This window comes from Symphodus melops (assembly GCF_947650265.1).
Source record: "Symphodus melops genome assembly, chromosome: 8".
Classification (NCBI taxonomy): Eukaryota; Metazoa; Chordata; class Actinopteri; order Labriformes; family Labridae; genus Symphodus; species Symphodus melops.
In genome coordinates, this window is record NC_136698.1 from 12,756,833 (window position 1) to 12,780,286 (window position 23,454).

The 23,454-nt window shown below is 40.8% G+C and overlaps 1 protein-coding gene across 1 annotated transcript in view; it reads left to right on the plus strand.

Annotated features, from left to right (window-relative positions):
* p3h2 (prolyl 3-hydroxylase 2) overlaps positions 1–23,454 on the plus strand; it is a 47,411-nt gene that overhangs the window by 13,274 nt on the left and 10,683 nt on the right. Inside the window, exons 2-3 of the mRNA XM_079350352.1 lie at positions 20,498–20,650; positions 21,286–21,475. Coding sequence (XP_079206478.1) covers positions 20,498–20,650; positions 21,286–21,475 — 343 coding nt within the window. The remainder of the gene's footprint in view (positions 1–20,497; positions 20,651–21,285; positions 21,476–23,454) is intronic.

The window sequence follows — 23,454 nt, forward strand, 5'->3', positions numbered from 1 at the left end:
TTCCCACCTCTACATTTAAACCAACTAGTCCTGACCTTCAGTCAGAAAACAGTCATAATCGAGTCCTGGTCCAGGTAAACAAAGTCATTTGAGTGTGGTTAGCAGTGTAGTCAGCCTTCAGTCCTTTCTGCAGCCTAACATCCTGATGCCTGTGCTATATGTGATTAAGCATATAGCACAGCATATATATAACCTGACACAGCCTAGGTAATGGCAGATGCATAGCAGTTTAAGCGTCACATTTCACTGGCATCAAAGGCCAAAATATGAATCATCAATTAAACCAAATATTTATTCCGGGGCTGACTAATGAGGGTGATTGCTGGTCACTGTTTTGTCTGTATTAAGCCACCTCTCCATCCCCAATGCCACTGCTCTTTCAGTCTCGTATGAGCCCACAGTGGCTTCATCACGTCCAACAATAACACAGCCCTCTATGTCCTCTTACTCGCCTCGTGTCCTGTGGTTTTACAGTAACGTGCAGGAATGTCATTCACCCAGTCAAACACCAGCTTTCATGTTTTCCATGAACTGCTTGCCTCTCCTGTACAGACGAGTTGTGGTTTATGGCCGAGGCGGTTTTAGGGCATCGTCAGCGTGGAGGAGGCTGCGACTCAGACTACATGTGCAGTGTGAGAGTTGTAACCTCAGACATCTCATCACTGCCAGGACACAATGAGCTCATGTGAAACAGTGGTGCTATGAGACTTCAGCTTTAAGTGTTGGGGTGAATGATGTGTATCGTGCTGTGATAGTTATTCCATCGTGAACATTGTCTGTTAATCGTGCCTTTATCGAGGCTGCTCACACCGAACGTGTCTGAGTGGAATTGTTCAAAGCAAACACTGAAACGAACAAGACAGGAAACTCTCTGAAGACGTTTTGGAATGACGTAAAGGCCGGTTCTTGTGTCTTTAGCTGAAGTGGTCTAATAGAAGATCAGCAGTGTCAAAATAAAGTCTTTGAACCCCTGTGTCTAAATCACCCTCACCTCTGCCTAAAACCTTCACTTTTAATAGAAACAAAGCTTGTGTCAAGGTCCTGTTAAGAAAAAAAAGGCATTGTCAGTGGTGATGTCTCTTCAGAATTGTCTTAACTTACACTTAAATTAGGTCAAGTTTGCTTTCCGTTGTCTCTATAATCTATGTTATATATTGTCTCTACAGAATGTCCTCAGCCTGCTTTGTTTTGTCCAGCACCCCTTCTAACAGCTGTCAGAGCTTAGTGTATTCTCAAAACAATCCTTTATCCTCGGTTACCCTGCCGTCCTAAGAAAGACTTCAGTGTGTGTGTGTGTGTGTGTGTGTGTGTGTGTGTGTGTGTGTGTGTGTGTGTGTGTGTGTGTGTGTGTGTGTGTGTGTGTGTGTGTGTGTGTGTGTGTGTGTGTGTGTGTGTGTGTGTGTGTGTGTGTGTGTGTGTGTGTGTGTGTGTGTGTGTGTGTGTGTGTGTGTGTGTGTGTGTGTGTTATTATTTTCCTTAAAGGTGGCTCTCTTCCGCATGTAGATTGTTCAGTGAAAGTTTGGCACATACCTGTCCACCGTCTGCTTTGTAATTAAGGAGACGTGTTTTGGGAATTACCCCTATTTTGTAGGCATGTTATTATGACGTTTTTCAGTTGCTTCGTCGCACACTTAGGAGCGTCTGGACCTCCTCCGGCTATCAGAACCATCACGTGAGTCTCTTTTTCCAATGGTGTGCTTGTGAAGAATGTGGAGTTCAGGTTTTAATGACTGTGTTTTATTTCATTTTTTGGGGCTGATGAGACACAGAAAAGAGCTCACAGTAATCCCTGGCATGGTCTTGCAGTAAAACCCAGACAAAAGAGCTGTCACTGGAATATTGCGTCTGCTGCTGAAGAAGTTAATGGAAACAGCAGGAGGACGAGTGGAGTAAAGAGATTGCTGGATTCATTCTCAGGGGCTCAGGGTGAGCCAGCTGTGAAGAAGAAGGAAATGAGATCACTCTCCATTTAAGGAGGAAGTGACACTATTGGAACAGCCCTCACACTCTGAATACAGCAATACTGATTATGCATTTTCTGAAGCTCTTGCTGTCATTTCCCAATGTTTAAATACATTTTACAAGGGAACCCTCCAGAGAGATAGCCACCTGGTTGAGATCTTAACATTATTATTATTGTTTGTTTTGTTTCCCTTCTCCAGACTGCTGGGGATTTCCTCTCCTTCCCTGTGGACTTCCTGTTATCTGAGCTGTGACTGGGGAAAAAAAACAAAAACTCTCTTCAGTGACTTGCTGTCTTCTTTCCTCCACATTTCGACGTGTGAGGAATGACAGAAGTTTTCTTTTTTTAATCCAACGCTCCACATTGCACGCCTTGGTTCCCTTGCCATGTCTGGTTGTTGTAATATTTCAGTGGGTAGAGGAATGGGAGTGAGCTTGGTAAAGCGTTCCTTCACCTATAATCTCTTTCTTCATGTCTTCTTTCTCAGCTGCTGCCACACTACACCTCGTATCATCATCGCTAAAATGTATCGCTCTTTATTAATGTCAAGTGTTCTCCTCCTTGAGCTAGACTGAAATATTTTAAACTTTTAGACGATCGACGATCAAATTCATTCTTTATCATCACAGGATGACCTTCAATGACATCGGTCTTTAGTCCAACTGACAAATTTTCACCTGTTCCAATTTCAGCATCTGTCGAAAAGTCTTGAAAAGAACAGGTAACTACTTTTTTCTTGACTGTACTTTGGGATAATGGCTGCCTGCTAGGTACTTAGTACTGTAAGCCTATACTGTGTAAAGGCTCAGATATGGCTTTTTGAGACTGCCTCCTTAATTCTCTGATAGCTGTTGTACTGATGTGAATATGTTTTATTGTTAAAATTGCTGCAGTTTTTCTGTGATGACAAAACCAGCTTTGAGAGGAGTACAGACCAGAGAAAAAGGGCCAGACACTTGTCTAGATTTGGATTAATTAGATTGTGTCACACAAGATTTCTCCAAAGAGTCATTAGTTTTCATACATCCTGTAATGTAGGAGGAAGGCCACTGATAGAAATATAGGTCAATTGTGCCCAAGGGCCTGTTGTTAAACAACTGGCTGAGGTGAACTTTGGCCTCCATGGGCTTAAAATGTCAATCAAAAAGACTCTTATTAAATCCATGCAGGCAGAGTCCCACCCTAAAATGTGATTTCATGCTGCATGAGTTCAGTGATGATGCAAGATATTGTGAAATATAAAGATATAAATCGTGGCATTTCGCTGACGTCACTGGGATTTGGGGATAATCTACAACATCAACCTTTAAGGCTATTGGAACAAAGTTTGCCTTCCTCTTGTCCAAAAACTTGAGTTAGTGAGTAAGTGTGGATCCCCAGTCCTGCTGACTCATAGGTTGAATCATCTCCAAGTATAGTATCAGACATTTTCCTATCTTCATAGTTTCCTCCCCCACTTCTCTGTTTAGCTCAGTGATTCAACGTTGTGTCTGTTGTAAAGGATGTTAAACAGGGGCTGTGGCTTCACAGGCCTGAATAGACTTGAATTAACTAATATTCGAGCTAAAAGGACACATTTATTCATCAAAATGTGAATATGTTGAAGTCATAAATAAGATAACTTAATTTCATCGTAATCCGGTGAACATGTTTTATGGTTTTATTTTTCTGTTCACAGTGGTTATGCAGAGGTTGAATAACTCTTTTTAGATATATTTCCCTGAGGATCACCTTTCTTGCCTACCTACCAACAACGCTGCAACAAAGCTTTGTCGTCATTATGCTTTTAGACTTTCCTATCGATTACCAAACGGGATATTATTCGTGTCCCAGTGTGTTAATGTGGCTTTAAGTCTTGTTTTAGGGCCAGGACTGAACAAGCGACAGGAGCTTGACAGCCACACACACTCGGATTTCTTTTATCTCACTTTAGTTGATGTGCTTTTTTTGTGTCACTTACATAACCTCCAGTTAAGTATGAGTAATTAACTCTGGGGCAACCCACATCATGAATTGTATTTCTCAGTATCTGTGGGCCAGATATTCAGGAACGAGGTGTTGGTAAAAACAAAATCAGATGTTGGGGGGGGGGGGGGGGGTTCTGTTGACCAAAGTCTACCAGCTAAAGCCAGGATTTTCTGCAGAAGAGAAGCAGACTTCATATAATGAACAGATGTCTAATTCCAGACCTCCTGTGTGTCACTCTTTGCCAAACCACTTCCTCACAGTAGTTTAACAGGGCAGAGTCCAGACCTGAAACTTAGACTTTGAGCCTCTCACCTCTTCAATTAAAAGGTCACATCCATCCAACAAATGTCTCAAAATACTGACCAGGTCAAATAGTTGCTGTGGTCCAGAAGTCTCTCTGTTTACCATTCAAAGAGTTCTGTCAGTTTCGCAACCCTGCAATAACTTTTAAAAAAAATGGAACAGCTTCCAGACCTGAGCAGCCAGACTTGGTGTTTGAGATTCTTGGAGGAGGTTATCCTCTAATCTGGTGTTGTGTTGTTTGGCTGAGAAAAAACAGAACTGTTTGTCTCTGTCTGCTTTTGTTTATTTCTAGGAAGATATTTTAGAGACTTTTCGAGGAGAAGCTCATGATAAAGAGAATGTGTCTTATTGGAGGGCTCATTATTACTTCTCTGCTCAATTCGATCTGGGGAGTCTGTTGGCTCTTAAACCCACGAGGAAGTTGAGGGACACATGGGTGGATGTGTGGATACGCACACTCATGCCTTCACACCCAGATGCTGGGACAGACTTTTGCCCGAGGTATACACATGCGAGGCTGCACACAGAGGCAGGGAAAGCCAATGCAGGTGGAACACATCAGAAGAAGTCAACACTTTAGTCCTTGTTCCCACACACACATCCTCCTCGTCCCTCCTTGCCAAACTGATATCATCGTGACTGTTATTTAAACTTCACAAGTATCCGTGCATATGTTTTTATTTCCCAAGGCGATGTTTGGAGGAAAGGGGCCGTTGTTGGATCTTACAGTTGACGGCGTGTTTTTATTTTATTGCCTGTGACCCAGCATGACAGCAGCAGGAACCATTGCCATGCGGGCTGCTCTGCCATGCAGACATGGGATTCAGATGGTTGTCTCTGTCTTAAGTGTTTCAGGGCGCTAGGTATGGAGGCATGAGCTGCTGTCAGTCATTTCCTGTCAGAGGCCTATGATGATTTTAACGTTCCTCTGGATTTCACATCCAATCCAGCCGAGTGAACAGCAATCACGAAAAGAAAACATCTATTTAAACTCAGCTAGCAGCTTGGGCTTTTGTCAGACCACACCTCTGCTCAAGACTAAACAAAAAACAAAACAAAAATAATTCAAAGGTTATTACTCTGATTATGTTTGCATGTTTGGCATTCATAGTTAACAGAGATTAAAGCCCAGATCCTTTTGTGATCCTTGGGATTATTTCTAGCACCGCCAGTATAGTTCAGAGTTTTCAGTGAATATCTCAATATTAACGGTGCTGACTTGGCCTCGGACAAGGTTGAATTATCTCAAATTAATGTGCAACTACTAGGATTATCTCAAAAATCGAAATTATGTTTTATCCCCAAATACTACCATCCATCATCAAAAACAGGACTCAAAGTGTAGGTAATTTAGGCTGGATTAAAGCCTTGAATTTTGACTGTAGACCAGATTATAAATTATAAATGTGCCAGAGAGTCATTGTTAACCACCTCCTTACATACACTGTTGGTCTACTGCTTACCCTCCCTCAGCCAAGCTGCCATGGTATCTTTAGAAAAATGCAGTCTTTACATTCCTGACAAACTCTAGTAACATGCAAGTTGCATGGAGGGCTAAAACAACTGGAACAATTTCCTGCTCTTCAAGCTGTAGAGAAAGTATCATCTGCATTCATATCAGAAGACAGCCAGTAAAGCACACACCTCATTTAGGCCAAGTTTTCTCAAATGATGTTCAGAGCTTGATCACAACAGGATTTGAAATCTCTCTCAGCACTGTGGGAGGAAAAAAAAAATACACCCTCCCTCCCTTTATCTTTGGATTGTGGCTTCAGGTGCTGGTTTTATTGCTGGGCTGTTTTGAAGTGTATTTTAAATTAAGAAACACTCAACAACATCGTTTAAGGATGTCTTGTGTTGTCTCTGTAATTTATTGTCATTAAACAAACAACTTTGTTCTCGTTATTTTTCATTTTATCCAGCTATTTTTATCTTTTTTTGGTTCACATTAACACACATTATCTGATCCACACACAGATGCACAGAGGCTCTCAGTGTGTGGTCATAAAGGTTTGCTAAAACAGGAAATAGAATCTAAACTCTGTTATCCGGTGACAAGCAAATAGTGTAAGATTGTAAACAGACTGGCAACATCTGGTCCAGCTCTCTGTCCCTTGTTCTCCTTTTTCTACCTGTCATAGCGTGAAGAATAAGGGTCTGGATTTAGTTTCTGCGGCTTATGAGGGCTCATTTTCCCTTAAAAAGCACAATCATGGGTACACTGTCTTTTACTTTTTCTTAAATTTAGCGTGGAACAAAAACCAAATGGATGAACTTGGACTCCACTGGGGTCAATTGGTTTCCATTAATCTTCACCAACATTGCTCGTTGGCTCTACATTTAAGAGTAGAGGCATGTTAGGGTTCCCCCTGTAACAAAGAACAATGAGGTGAAGAAGTTAAGTGGAAGCAGCTTTTCATAATAAAGGATGGCAATCCTAGCTTGAACCATATTTAAGGCCACAAGGGACAAACATAAGCAGCAAATTATTACCAGTTCCATTCATGATTCTAAAAGATTACCATGGCTTAGTTTTGTATGTCATGGCCTTATACCAGCAATGTATACCTGAAATACTGTTTGTCAATATCTTTGATATTGCAGTTTTCATAGAGTTCTATTGGCATCTTGAAAGGGATTTTCTTAAAATCATCCAAACATATACTTTCCTTTACACCAGTATTAGATACTGCTGAGCCTGTTTCTGTGGATATTTATTTTTCACATCATGTTCCATTTCAACACATCTCAGTTCAAAAGTCACCCTGATAAAGTCTATCCAGTTTTAGCTGACCGCTAACCGTGATCATCATAAGACACGAGTCAACGTCGAGCACACCAAGTGGTATTTCGGTTATTCAGTTGAGTCTGTTAGCAGGGAAATATTTACTAATTAACTAAAAACACAAAGTATAGCCAAGAAAGATATAAGTGGCAGATATTTGGTCCCAAACCAAAATGTTGGACTGAAATTGGACAGTCCTGATGGCCTTAAAGGGAAAGTACTAGTATCATCCACATCTTCAGAATTCTGCCTCAGGGATCATGACGTTTCAATCCATCCAGTTGTTGTTGGGGTAGTTATGTGGAAACCAGGGGATCCATATATAACAATGCGGTCCATAAATCACAGATACATCACAGATCAAACTGTTGCTGTCTGTAGAACATGTATCTTGTTTGAACATCTTGGCTCCTCTGTCAGTCCTTGAGAATGTGAGGCATGCTGGTTCCTGGAAAGTCTCACCACTAAGTCATCACGCTGGCACCCACAAGACCTCTGACCTCGACCCTGTACAGCCACTCACAACCCATCACATCAAAGGAATAGACAGAGAGAGGAGTCGCGGCTTGGGTGCTTTACACACGCACAGACACGCTTGCTTACATACTCTTATTTTCCTTCCTTTCACACAACACTTGTTTAGTTCCAAGTCTGTAAAACCCAGAGTTTAAACATTTTTGCTGAGACTTAACACTGGAGGAACTGATCATTTGGAATTTACTGTGTGAGATATATATATACACAAACACTCAAACATTTAAGCTCTAAAATCCCCAGATCTCAGTGATTCAAAAGGAAACAAAATGTGGTAATTAATATCCTGTGATCTGAACCCTGTCTGTTTCTGGTGAAAGTGTGCGTTTATTTTGACCGAATTCCAGTCAGCATGCTGTGTGTCAAAAAAGTTAGATTTGTGTAATGTGACAGCAGCAGCAGGACCATGTCGTGTTTATGAAGGGAAAACAAATCATCTTTCAAGGCCTTTGAAGAGATTTGTCTTTGTCACCCTGTGGGTGGTTCATAATTACAACCTCCAGTTCAACTTAATGGAAGGTCATCCTATTATAGATGTTCATATAACCTTTTGTTCCGTCTTGATACTGAATCCAATACCTACTTAATATTGGCTAATGATGAGTACCACTCGGAAACAATAACACATCCGTAGATTGCTGACATTTTGATGACACTCTTCTTTGTTGTTTGTTATTGTCACATGATAATAGCTGGAACCATTTTTTTTAATGCAGTTGGTTGGATTTTGGATGGCTGCATTGACAAGCATACCTTCTTATACACAATAGCGCATTAACTTGTGTTGTCTTTAGGGTAAACCATGGGGCTGCAGACACCATCATGGGAATAATTGTTTTAGACTTAAGTGACTAAATTCAAAGCTTTGGGCCCCCTCAGACTGAATACATAGTTCAAATGTTTTGTGAAATGTTTGTGAACTACGTTAAATCTCTAGGTGAATTCCTTTGCACTTCTTTTATTACTCACTCCTCTCCAAAAAAAACCCCAAAAAAACCAAACGGTATCATTAAGCGAAAGTGCAGTAAAAAGTCACCCTGTGCCCTAGTTTGTTCTTGCTCTTAAATAAAGAATTATTACTGCTCTCTTGCACTCCAGCCGACATGGCCTCTCACACATGCAAACAAATTCACACATTTAGCTTTTCCCACACGTGTCCACACACTCCATGTCACACCGAGTGCGTGTGTAGAAAGCCAGATGAAATGCAGCGGTGTTTTGACCCCCTGACACTGCAGAGCGTGGCCAGGATTTTATAACAGCACACCAGAGAGAAGTGTTGACGGGCTGAGAAAAAGTCTAAAATGAGGTCCTGTCAGCTTTTTTTTTTCTCCAAACAACTTCCCTGTAGATTTATTTGCTTTCTCCAGCATCTTGTGTGCTGAGCGATTTTGACTGTTAAAGTGCATGTACAATAAATCTGACTTATCGTTGCTGTCACAGGCACAAAGTCTGCCAGTGGGTGAATTTGAAACTGTGTCTGGGAGTGTCAGTGTTTGAGTATTTCTTTAAACTTGTTAGTTGTTTTTTTTTTCTTTTTTCTTTTTTCCAACTATGTTAAGAATTTCTTCTTCATGCAATAACGGTTCCAGTTTGTCAGCTGAATTTACTCCCACCACTTTGTTCTTATTTTATATCTTTTATTAGCCTTACTAAATTGACTGCTCTGTGATTTATTCTCTGTCATACCACAGAGCATATTTTTCTTCATTTACTTGGCACAGGGCTTAATGGTTTTGTTCTTTTTTTAACTGCTTTAATTTTATTTATTGCATAAACACAATACTATAAGCCCCCCTCTATTGTCTCAGATTCATGAGAAGCAAGTGGGGACCTAGCTAAGATAAAATGTTGCTTCCAAGCTGCGCTCCTCAAATAACCACCAGGTGTCTTTTATGTAAGGAAGACCGAATGTTACGACCCAGCTCGTGGAGGGAAAGGGAAGTAACGTAAAAAAAAAAACACGAGACAACACGTGATGAACTCAGCAAACTGACCCTATCTTTCTTTTTTTAGAATATGTTTTTGGCCTTCTCCTTTTTATTGGACAGGACAGTTATAGACTGGAAATGTTGGAAGGAGACGAGGTCAGATTCGAACACACAGCCAATGTGACGAGGACTATAACCTTTGTTCATGGGCCACGCAACCTAACCGCTAGGCTTTAGACGTTCCCAGAATCAAATCTTCCTTTCGCCTCCTGCTGAGTGTTTACCTAAGCAACCTGTGTCTGCATTGTCTTGCCTCCCCTTTTATACATCTAGACATTTTTTGCAGATGAACACTAAGCCCCTCTCCTTCTTCTCCCCTCTGTTCAACCCCAGAAGGAGCAAATCCTGGATCGCGTCGCTTCCTCTCTGGTGGTGGTCTCTGCAGGGGAGCGACACACTGAAACTCCAGGAGAATTCCACACCCTCTTATCTGTTTGGTGTGTGTCAATACAAGGTTTATTGTATGTCCATTGAACCATTTATTATTGAAAACACTTGAGCTGGCTCTGTATGCGGTTCTGAGAAAGGCTTCATATATTAGAAGAGGAGTGGTCGTTACTTAAGCCCCTATGCCCTGCTTTGGATCTGGCTAGCTTAGCCTCAGCTTGCATACCACCAGTGGCTTTTAGGCTGAAGGACGTGCATTCTTTTACTCTTTGGGTAATCCTTAAATCATACAAGCTTGACTTACTTTTCTTACTCACTTTGACATTTCTTGACCTTCTTCATACAACTGTCTGAAGGATGCCTGGGGAGTTTTCCTTTTTCCAGGGCTCAGAGGGGTGGTGGTGTGATTGATGGTGTTATTCTGTGATGCAACTTTGCTCAGGACTGCTCTGTCATTGTTTGAGTTAGCCTTTAGGAAAAACTGTATCTATTACCTCAGCGTAGAGAGGGGCTAACATTTGAAGTTTGAGAATTGAACCTTTAACACACTAACCTAGGGGGGACAATCTTCTGACACCCAAGAGTCTTTAGATGATGTTTCTGTTAAGCAGCTGACCCTTATAATCATCTCTTCTGATTAACATTTTTCACTGACAGGGAGGCTTTCTCACAAGTTTAGTGAAAAACCAACTGTGTATTTGGATATTTGTCCATTCAGAAGGACTCATGTTTTATTGCTCCCAATCGTTTCCCAACATGTAACTCTCCTGTTGATGTTTAATGCATTAGTGATTTTTTTTTCTACATTTACTTCTCAGATGTATTTCAGCCCCCTCAGTTGAGTGTTGTGGGCATTGAGCAACATCCTTTGTATTTTAAAAAGTGCTCATTGTTCCATCACAAATTGATTTCAACATGAACAAATATATTTGATATTTCTCTGGGGTACGAGGAGGCCGGACAGGGTGAGAACAGAGTGGTCGGATGAATGCTGCTATTGTCTGCTTGGGCACACAAACTCTCCCTAACACACACATTCTGCACACACACACACACACACATTACCTACTGTCCTCCTTTGTGCTTTCTTGAAGTCCCTTGTTTTGTGTGAATTAAAAAAAACGTCTGCTTTAGGATTTGACACCTAAACATCAGATCATGCTCTGTTTTTCTTATTTTTTTTCCAGCCCATCTTTACAGACACAGTGGAAAGACTGAACGCTCATGTGAGAGGGTGACCTCTGACCCCTGTCCCTGAGTGGCAAGCCCGTAAATGTTTCCTTCAAATATGCTGATTCTTGTCACAGTCGTTTGAAATGGGGAAATCCCCACATCTCTGGAGCTTTTTGGTGAAACACAGTGAAAGACCAAAGTGGTTTGGTCTCAGGTTTTCTCCTTTGAGATAGTGGTGACTTCTGGAATAGTTAGACGTTTAAGAAAAATACGCTTTGTATTTAAAAAATATGCAAGGATTCTCAGTTGGATAATGCTGCAGGCTGCACTTAAAGAAACGCAACTGGTTTGTCATTTGAACACCAGTGTCACCTTTCGTAAAGCATGTTGCTGGAGTAATTGCATTTGAAGGTACTGTAACACCATTTTGGTGACCATGTGGACAGAGCCTTTGCCTCTTGTCTTTTTTTGACTGATCTTGTCCTGTACCTGTGAAAGATGTATTCTGTATTGTCATCTTCCACCTGCTCTCTTTTAACAATCCGCCGTACCACTCACTGCACATTTTTGCTGCGTATAGGCTGTTTTATCAATAGACTGGAAACTGCAGGAAACCTCGGAGGTTAAAAACTTTCACCTGTCAGCAGCTTGTTAAAAAGTGTTTTTTCAAACATGTCGAATCAGTAACTGTTGCAACACAGCAGAGGTTTCAGATATAAAAAAAAGAATCAGCTTGTATCTCAGGTGTCTCATTTGTGGAGTCGGGTTCCTGACAGTAAACACCTTTCACACAACATCCTCAACCATGTGAAGAAAAATGGTACAAAACCCAACTCTTTGCCAAATTCCAGATGTCTTTGGTTATAAAATGTGTCTTTTTTCTACCTTAAAAAAAGATATTTTATGTGAATGCAAAGAGTGTGGAATAAGAAGAATGTATAGCGACAAAAATAAGACTGTTGGCTAACCAGCTCTATTTTTGGACCTCTGAGAGAGAGTGTGTACTTCATGTGTGTGTGTTAATGTATTTTGGGCAGGAAAGGACGTCAGAGAGTGGTTGGGAGGAGGGGAGGAAGACATTATAGGTGATTTTCCACCCAGTGTGCGCTACTGAAAACATACACACCTTCTGTTTCTCAAGGTTTCCAGACAAAGCTGGCCTTGTGTGTGCCTGAAAGTGCCCAGGAAGCCAGATTAGACATGGGAAAGAGTGTGATGGTTGACTAAGGATACAGTAGCTGCTTTGGTGTCGGGTGGAATCACACGTTAGCTTAAAGAAAAATATTGTGTATTTTCTCAGACTTAACTCCCACAAAGCTTAACTGGGCTGTCAGAGGAGATGGAGAGGATGATGGAAGCAGCTGTTTCTCTCTGAAGTCAAATTAAGTCATCTACAGGGGCAGACAACACAGATGTACCAAAACCACTTTAATCTGACTGATCCAGATTAGCTCAAAATGCAGATGGGATGTGTTTTTTTTTTAGCTAATAGATTGTGAATTAGTTCCACATTCAGGGTTCCTTGTGAGTTTAGGTCACTGTGGTCATTTCTCCCCTAATGAAAACCAGAAGCTGCAGAAAACAAACTCTACTCTGTATTTATCTGCGTTTCTACTCCCATTTGTCTCAATCAAACACCGGGGAGTTATCTTGTGTCACTGTCTTTGCACAAAAAGGTACTTTGAAGACCCATGCTGTTAAAAACATTTACTTTACCGACCCCCATTTAGACATGGGTACAGCATGCCTTGCTTCTTTTCAGTTTTTTGGATTCAAAATTTTGCACTTTTTAGAGTGTGGAGAATTTTGAACACTGAAATTTTGGTTTTTCAGTTTCCATAGAGCACATTTCTCTTGTGTGTGTTTTTTTTTTTTTTGTGAAACAAATTCCCTAAATTCAACTCTGCCTGCCCGGAAGCATGACAGATTAAAGCCAATGGAGGAAGAAGGGAACGTTATCATGTCTGCTGTATCTTCAGGTTGTAATGAAGAGTGGATGTAGCAGCGACAGTGTCGAGGTTTTTTCGTGCATTCCTTTGACATGACCTTATACGAGAAACACGCTCCGGCCCAGGGTGGAGCCAGGACAAGCAGAAAGAGGCCACTGTGCTGATCTGTCAGCAGAAATGGACAGATGAGAAAAAGAGAGGGCGATGTGATGGAGAGAGAGAGAGAGAGAGGAACAGAGGGAAGAATGACATGAAGGTGGAAAGAGTTTAACCATGACATCACTAAGAGGAAAAGCGCTATTTTATCTCCACAGCATGTGCTTAACGTGTTAGCCCTGTAGCATGTAATGTACACCATGGCTGGCTGGCTGGTTTCCTGGCTAACACGTCAGAAAACTGACTCACAGTCCAGATCTTGTGTTTAAGTGTTTGACTAGGCAGGAGAGCGAAAACAAACCACGTCAGATTCATTTAGCTGAGATTATCAAGCGACTGGTTCACACCTTCAATGTACAGTACAGACTTTATGTTGCCTGTGTGTGTACAGTAAGCAGCTTGTTGTCCATCAAAGCTGCAGAGTTAATGGATAGAATGATCGAGAGGTTAATTGGTAGAGGCTGTAATGTTTTCCTATCTAATTAGCAGCAGAGTGCTCATAATGTATGTGAGTGTGTGTTTTGACGTGTGTGCAAGTATGTGTGTCCAATTATATCTTTCCTCCTCATCGTGTCAAATCCATACTGAATCCATACTCCCACGATAATCCAACTATAGTTCATTCAATCAATCCACCTTTGTTTGCATAGGTGTTATCTCGAGACACTTTACTCTTTGTCTGTTAACATTACAGAAGAGCAGGTAAACAGACCATGCTCATTGTTCATCTTTTTGTAGACATTCTCAAAAACCAGCATAAATGTGTTTCCCAGACTTCATTTAATTCCAGTAGTTCCTTGAATATTCAATGAAGAATCCAAAGTGGAAGGAAGTAAGCTCTTGCCTCATATAAGGGTAATGGTAAATGGGCTTGAGCTCAAACAGGACTTTTCTAGTCTTCTGACTTCTCAAAGCGCTTCCTACATCCAAGGTCACACCTATGTTCACAACACGTTCACACTCTGATGACAGAGGTTGTGATGTAAAGTGTCCATCATTATTTACTAATCTCCTTTGTATGCATTCACACGCTGCTGACGCAGCTGCGGGAACAATTTGGGATCAAGTGTCTTGCCCAAGGGCACTTTGACACTCGACTCCAAGAGCTGGGAATCAGAATCAAACTCCGACCTTCTAGTTTAAAGAGACGACCGACTCTACCGCTGAGCTACAGTAATCAGCAGTTTAGGCAAACTTTCCCTTTCACTTTCTCATGCCAGGCCTTGGTACTACTACTACTAACCAATAATGCCCCTCTGCTTAGCTGCTGCAGCTACACCTGACAAGGATATGCATTTATTTCTATAGCACATTTCAGCAACAAGGCATTTAGAAGTGCTTCAACACAAGACAGCATTAAAGATCTAATTTAAAAATCACTAGAACAGCTTTAACATCAGGTGTGTTTTTCCGACTGATTGTTGCAAATCTAATGATTCCATGACCGGGCATATAGATCCACAAGGCAACACTTACCTTACTCTGAGGAACCCACGCAAATGTAGTTTTCAACTGTCTTTTATTAGAAGAAGTTACCATTTTGACCAGAAAGACACCAGCGTTGGTAACTTACACTTGTAAACAGTGTGTAAACAGTGTGCAGGCGCCACAGCAAAGGAAGAAGAAACAACCTTTTACTCAAAGTATTTCTTACCACAATGTGCTTTAAAAAAAAAAAAAAACCTCATTTCAGATTTTATAAAGCTCACCTCATGTTGTGTCTAAGCTGGGGAAATGTTTGGCGCTGTAATGTCGTCCTTAAACACATCTGTGTGTGTGTATTTTAGCTGTAGATTCAGGGACGGAACACTTTGTGGTTTACTTGATTGTTTTTGTGGTTGAACGCTTTGGGTAAATATGACTCAAACCCTCAACATCATCATACCATAATTGGTTTAGTGACAGAAAACTTACTGTTGGTCTGGTCAGAAAAAAAGACAACTGTGTACAAACCAGAGTAAACGTTCCTTCTGTTTGAACTCTCCAAAGATGATGCATACAAACACAATCCATGCTCCACAGACAGATAGCTGGGATGTGTAGAAGAGCTCCTGGGAGTGAAATATTTGCTGTCTACTTAATGTCAACAGGTGGACGTGGCCTTTTTGGGACCCGAAATTCATCCAGTTGTTTATTTGTCAAAGAATGTAAACACGACATCACCCTAAACATCTCATGCAGGAATGAGAGACAGTCTTATGCTTTTTGCCTTGCTAAACATCTGTATCTAATCCACGTCTCTGAAGCAGAGAGGCCAGTTTCACTCCTTCACTTGCCTTAAAACTGTTATTGTTCCAAGGACACTGATGTCAAGCTCGCAAATGTTTCAGCTGGATTGAGTTCAATGCAAAGCGGTGTGAGGTCAAAGTGTAGCCAGGAATAATCAATTGCACCTGTACAAGAATGGTCAGTCACATTAAAGAGAGCTCTATGGGTATTTAACTGCAGCGCTTCATTCTTTCTAATCATTGGGACTTATCTAGAATTGAGGCAGAACATGGTTTTAATGGTGTGGTCCTTTGAGGCTTATCCATTTTAAGGCTTATTAGGGGAAACACTGTAAACAGTCTATCTACATTATTTTAATGTGTGATGATATATATTTGTATACAGGTTATTTGATTTGATTTGTAAATGCATCATCATTTCCTCACAGCAAAAAGATGACCCATGTGTTTCATTCTCTCCTGAAGCATGTAGCGATGCACGGCTTGCTTCAATTCAGTTTGAAAGTTGGCTTGTCACTTCTAGAAAGTTAGAAAATTATGGATCTAGCCATTACTCAGTTTTTTTTTGTTTGTTTTTTTGGAGAAGGAAAGTTTATGCCTACAACAAGAAGTTTTGTTTCGACCTTCACCAGGAGGTCTGAATGACACCCTGTGTAATGTTGAAATCCTCCCTACATGTGGACTCCTCCTGATTTATTGCAGCTGTTCTTGTGTCCAGTGTTAACCTGAACACTGACCTCTGTCTTCTTCCCTGGAGGTTCTTCACCTCATGGGAACCGTAAAAACTCTTTCAAACAGATCCTCTCTGAAGTATTCAGGACTGCGGTTGCCAAGGTTTGACCACTTGTCAGTTCCTCTATCCTTTTATGGGTGGTACCCCTGCCTCCGACTAGCCATCTGTGTATCTGCTTCAAGTGTTATTTGTACCTTTGCCATCCAGCCTTTTTCACTACAACATTTCTGCGTCCGTGGCGCCAGCCCAAGCCTGTTTACATACCTGGGAATCAAGCAGGAGGCCCAGCAGCATGCAAATGTACGTTTGCCTTGGCACTGATCAGTGCCCACATCAAGAGCTGGTCTCTGAGAGCAGCAGGGCGGTCCAACAGCTTGAACACTGGTCGCTCTTTAAAGAGAAGGGCAGACTGAGGGCTCACACTGAGTGATGATTATTCACCTCCACAGGTGCTGCTTTAAATTCAATGTCAAAGGGAAAGTACACTCGTATGCTACAACATGCAGTCTTCTGAATTGATTCAAAGATTTGATTTTGATGGTGGGCTTTTAAAGTGTTGTGTTGTGTGAGTTTTGATGTAGATTTATCTGGAATAAATTAAATATTTCTGATGTCTAGTGCCATCTCTGTAACTGTTTCCTCCTTCCATCTGTGAAGCAAAGCAATTAGATACTTAGAACAGCCAAAGTGTGGTTTAATGTATTACATGCTATGAACATAATATTAGACTTGATTTGAGTTTTCAATCAAGCCCTTTTTGTAAGCAAACACATTTCAGCAGGCACAAACTTTAGCAAGAAAGATGAATTAAATTGGTGGAAATGTGGGAAGTGACAGCAAATCCATCTGATCATATAACACTGACAACCAAAATAATTTTACCAGCACAGTCATTGAGCGTTGTTTTATAAGACCATGGGAAGATCTTGCATTAACTGGATTTGGTGCAAGAATTTCTCCCGAATCGAAGCAAAGTGAAGCAAACAAGCGTCTTGCAGGCCTAACAAAATGCAAAGTGTGAGGACAGTTTTGAAACTTTATTCTAACTCCCAAAAAACCTCAGTGTTTTGCTATCTGTCTCCTTAAAGCAGTGGGGAATGTTTTGTACATATGAGCCAGACAATGAAACGTACAAAAGTAGTTGATTTTTTTTTTTTTTCCATCTGACCTACTGTTCCATATAACTCCTGCAGAGGTTTATTATTGCTTACCTTAGACTAAGAGGTCCTTCATAAGCAACATTTTTAAATCTTGGCTTTACTCTATGTTGAAGAAAAGTCAGCCTGGACTGTATAACCCCAATGATTAAAAAAAGAGGGAGAAAAAAAACAGTGAAGCTCCCATGTTCAAGGCTTCTTCTGGTTTGACATGTCTAGTGTTGGACAGTAGATCTGGCTGTGTCAGACCACAGCTGTGTTTGTGCTGGGATGGTGTCCTGGAGAAATTCTCTTATTCCTCCAGCTGAACCTGTAGCGTGAGCCCAGTTATCTCCTGAGGGCCAGAGGGGGGTGGAGGTGAGTTCAGTCCTGTGGATGCAGACTTACCCACACCCTCCAACCATAGACCCCCTCCCCCCATCTCTGCTGTGATCTTTGCTGTTTTGTCTCCCTAACTCTTAATAAAACATACCACCAGATGGTTATCAAAGCCAGCGAGAATATTCTTCTTGAATTATCTCGGGGCGACTTCTTCGGGCATGCAGCGGCAGCCGACACATGACAGAGCTGGATTGTGTGCTTGAGATTGCGCCATAAGATGGAAAAAAACATTCAAACCACAGAAACACTTGCACTGATTTCATCACTATAGCTTTCTGCTCAAGTGTTGCAATACATTTTTGGGTGTCGTCATCTACTGTTGTTTATGCATTGGTGTAGGTACAGTTATGAGTTCTTCAAATTTTAATGTCATTTCACAATTTGTTTTTGATGATGTCAGAGGCGTGTCCAGACTTTTTGTAAAACTGAAAACAGCTAGAGTTGTTGATTCATACAAAATGTCTCAGATTAGGCAAGTAGCAAATGGCCCGATCTGCTCTCTCGTAATTGGTCAGTCGTTTGTCGGCTTTGTTCTTGGATATGCCCCGCCCCTTTTACCATTTTCAGGAACGCTACAGTCAGTCTGAGGGGAGCTTGTACTTGCTACAACGAGCCAATGGGCTTGGATCAGTGATGTCTTTTTCTTGTGATGTCACTCCACACATTTTCAACGAGGGGGGGCTATGAACTCATTGAGAAACACACTAAAGAGCATATAAAACAATAAAAAGCATAATATGGGACCTTTAATATTACATATATTTCTTTATTTGATACATACGTCTCAGAAGTCATCATCTATTTGAAAGATTTGTTTTTTGTGAAAGTTGTCCTTCTTCTTCTTCTTCTTCTTCATCCTTTTATGTGCCACTAACAAACCCTGTCTCTGTGTGGCTGTATGGTTGATCAGTCAAGCTGTGAGACTCTTATGTTCCAGCCAGCTTATCAGAGTGGGAATGCACTCGATGCCATCACTCTCTGCTTGGCCTTTTCAGGGGAATCCAAGCACATCCTACTGGGCTTTTCTCTCCTGCCTGTTCGGCTGCAACATAAAAGAGACACAATTTAGTCAGACACGGGAGTCATTCATCAGAAAGACGTGGGTTTATTTAGAGGAAAATATTTTCTGCTTCTTCTATTAGAGCAGTTCAGTTTGTGTTTTATGATGCTTTGTGCAGACTTTGTGGAAAACTGTTTCACCTCCCCCGTAGAAAAACAGAGCGCTTTGTTTTTGTATCTACGTGGGTTCATGCAGACAAGGTCATTTCAATCTTAAATCAGGGTACTAAATCTTTGGAGAAAAGAGGGAATTTTCCAAGTTTGATCTTGCTTGGAATGTTTTTTTGTGTTTAAAAAAAAAACTCCAGAAGTTTTTGTTACAACAAAATATCTTCCTGGAAACAAATGAACCAATAAATACAGGATAAAAGAGAAAGCAGTGAGATAAGATAAGATACACTTTATTAATCCCTCGAGGGGAAATTCCATTTTTACACTCCTGTTACTCTGCTGCACACCTTACAGTGTATGCTACACACACAGGCTGAAATACACACACATGCACAAACAGGTTCCTATGGACATGCACTGATAGAGAAATGTCAGAGCTTCAGAGATCCAGTGCCTTGCTCAAGGGCACCTCGGCGGTGCTCAGGAATCAGGGAATTGTCACCTCTCCAGCTACCAGATTGATTTTTCAGACTTTCCAGATTTCCGACCCTCGGGATCCAAACCTTCAGTCCCGATACAGACTGAGCTACTGCTGCCCCTGATAGGTTCTTCTTACCTTTTCTAGGAGCCTTTTATATTCTTCAGTTAATCAAACATCTTGATCTTTAAACCTGCATATCAATAGCACTACTGCGTTCTCTGCAGTGCTTCCTAATTTGCTTATGTGTGTTTGTTATTAACTCCAAATAGTAAACAGATTGTTGACATGAATGTCCTGCAGACTTACATCAACTTTCAACACACTCCCAAGTTTACACCATGTCAAATATACTTTCTTTATTCTGTTTGGCTCACTTTATCAGTGAACAGCTGCCAGCACTGATACATTACAGCTGCTGTTTTTCAGCCTCTCTATCTTTCAGCCACTCACACCGGACACAGTCTGCGCTGTTTCAGAATCACTCACAAACACATGATGAACTTGACTCTGTGTTTCGCTGCTTCTTCTCTGTTTATGTTTTATGAATTTCTCAAGAGGAGGATGACATACCATTGCTTGTTATTCTACTCAATTACTCCGAACATCCATTATGTTGATGTGCTTTGAGTGCAGAGACCTTATCCATCATGTTAGCTGGTTCATGGCAGCTCTCTTTAATGACAGGATGTGGATGGGAACTGTAAATCAGCTCAGTTTCTTCTCTGGAATATTGAGACAAAACTAAACTATTACTTATTTCAAGTCGAGGCTGAACTTCAGCGGATCAGGATTATGGGCGTTTAGTTCATGTGGAAGTGGCTTCAGAAGAAGGTCTGTTTTTCCTCACTGTCTAAAAGCTGTTAAACTTTAACGGTTCATAATAATGAGATGAACTTCTATTTTTGGGGGGTTTTGTTCAACTTTCAAAAAATCGAGATTCACATAATTCAATATTTTAACCAAAACACACAAAACCTTCTCAATGCTTTTATATTTGTACTCATTTCAAATGTTACGATGGATTTAAGAAACAACATCAAATTCACTGTTTTCAAACGGTGATCCAGAATTCTCGGCCTCAGTGTGTCCTGTTATCATTGTAGTAATGTGTCCTCTCTCTGTCTCTTCCTCTCACTAGTTAAAGCAGCCTGACAAAGCAGCAGCGGCAGCCCACACTTATTTCCAGGCCAACCCTGAACATGTGGAGATGGGTCAGAACCTGGAGCAGTATAAAGACCTGCAGGGCGTTCAGGAGGAACACTTTGTGGACAGAGAGGCCCGGCCGCACCAGGTACACAAGGAGAATCAACATGTCCTTTTTGATGAAGGGACATGTTTGTACTCCCATCCTTTCCTGAGGGGAAAAGCAAAGCTTGTCTTGCTGTGTAACAGCTCTTTGTGTTAATGGCCCCTGCAGCAGTCCAATGACAGGAAACTCATTAAGGCCTCTTTCGAGCTGGTTGCTGTGAAACCCTGAATGCCGAAGTGATTTGAATTCTTCGTGTGAAGATTAATTTACAGTTTGTCCGCCTTTGTCCCTCCCTCTCATCCATTTATCTCTTTGCCCATCCATCCTTTCTTTATCTGCAAGTCAAGCTCATACAAGTTCCCGCAGGAATCTTTAAAACAGTCTGTAACCAACTATAGCTTTAAAGTTTGAATGGTATATCAACTTATTTATGTTTGTCTGACTTTACTGCACCCTGTTGTTATAGATGTATTTATTTGCATTTAAAATGTAACAAACTTTTTCGGCTACTAAATTATGTCGTTTTTTGTTTTTTTTTTATGTAAAAAGTGAACAACAAATATTTTATGTCTGAAAATGTCAGAGAGAAATCACCGATGTAGAAACATTTTGAAGAGCTTTGCAGACACCAAAGGTCATACATGTTGATCCTATCGCTCCTCTCTCCCCTCGGTCAGCGCTCCTTCAAAGCAGCAGTGAAGCTGTATGATAGAGGCGACTATGACGGAGCCATTGCCCTCTTTGAGGAGGCTTTGAAGGAGTATTATAAAGCCGACATGGAGTGTCGGGCCCTGTGTCAGTGGCCGCAGAAGTTTGAAGGCCACGACCACCTCCGCTACAGATACAGCCTTCACGAACTCATATCAGGTAAGTACTGACGTTTGAAAGGGTTCGACTGAATAAAGAGGTTGACGGGCTGTATTGTTGTATTTATGCTTCACAACGTTTATTCATCAAGTTTTTATTAAAAACAGGTCTTCTTTGGTTGGACTTTGACATGTTATATGTGGAATATACATTGATGTAGCATCATAGCATAGCATGGTTATGTATCATAATCACAACATCTCAGCTTTAATTCTTGCGTGCTATTCCTATTCTCTGCTCTTCTTGTCTTGTCCCGTCTACCTATCTATGGAAGAAAATAACGCATGAAACAGAAATGCTTTTTTAACTCTCACACTTTGAATTTTGTGACCAATATTTCTTTATATGAGTTTATGAGTTTACTGTGTGTCAAATGATTTGGCTTGAAATTGTTATCGATGAAATGCTGTATTTAAACGTCTCACTGTGAACACTTCAGAGAGGATTGATTGGTAGAGGATGAAGCTGGGAACACACTGTGCAATTCTTTAGTAAAGACAATCTTTAAGAAAAAAATAACACACCAGCGACAGAGACTCAAGGTCTCTGCACAGATTTAGCAAGATTGTTTTCACCAACAAACCTGCATTAGTTTTTTATTTGTACGTGGTTTACCACAGCATAGACCTCCTTTATTGTTAAACTAGCTGAAAATTGCAAACAGAAAACAAATAAGCAGCTCTTTTCATTTATTACATATTCAAAACACAGGAAACAGTCTGATCCACATGTTCTGCTTTGAAACAACACAGCTGTCCAGATCAGTCAAACTTGATTAAAGAAATTCATTTTAAGCCACAGTTAGGAACAAGTTGGACGAATAAGGAATACAGCTATATTTCTGTTTCCAAATGAGTCATCATTATAACACATCACAGACCTTTTATGGTCATGTGAGGGACCCTGTAATACAGGGGTGTCCAAAGTGTGGCCCGGGGGCCATTTGTGGCCCTTGAGTGGATTGTTTGTGGCCCTTGACTTCGTTCAAAGAATCAGAAGATTTTGGCCCGAGGCCTCATCAGATGGCATATTTCGTTCTTTTTCTTTTTCATGTTTGCGAGGGAGACCTATAAAAGCCTGACTATTCTTTCCAAAAAATGAGAACACAACAGTTTCCCACTGCAATTAGTTCTTGTGTATTTATATTATTTTTGAAGTGGTCAAAATACAAAAAGTTCCTTCCAATATTTAAAAAAAACAAACAAACAAAAAAACCCTGTGGCCCATGAGCGATTCTAACGCGACAATTTTGGCCCGCAAGAAAAAAAGTTTGGACACCACTGCTGTAATACCTTTCAGAAAGCAGTGTACAGACTCACACACCCTGATGGCCAGCCACCACTACTCCTAACTGCACCAGTATTTTTCCTCTATCCTCCCCAGTTATTGTACATTTATGCAAATAGGAGTCTGAGTACCCCATATTGTGCCTCTTACAAGAATGAGGTATTTTTTGATGTGGAGGGATGTGTTGATTCACCACAAAATTCTTCATCATTATGAAGTTATAATGTTACACATTTCCATCAAACATGGTCAGTGGTGCCTTTTTTTTTAATTTAAACAAATCAGTCTATTCTCTCTTGAAGTGGAAGCAGGTTTCATGCAGTAGCTCCGGCTTAATGTCTAACAAGTGTGTGTTGTCTGAAATATATACAACCTAGCTAAATAAACACCGAAGAGACTGCTAAAGAGTTTTGTCTAGGCTTTGTTTAACTTACAATCAGGGGATTATTTTACATTGCACCACGAATGCAGTCTTTGATTTGGATATTTATTTGTGTGAAGATGTAGGAAATCAAATCTGTTATGTGAGTTTAATAAAAGAGGAAGGAGCTCAAAGAATTACTTTCAGGATTCTGATTTAGGCCCAAAACATTTACAGTCAATATTTATTTGACCTTAATGACAATTAGGACAAACGTAATGTTGGACATTTGAGTTGAGAAGTCAAACTCCATCCATCATGATGAATGTTT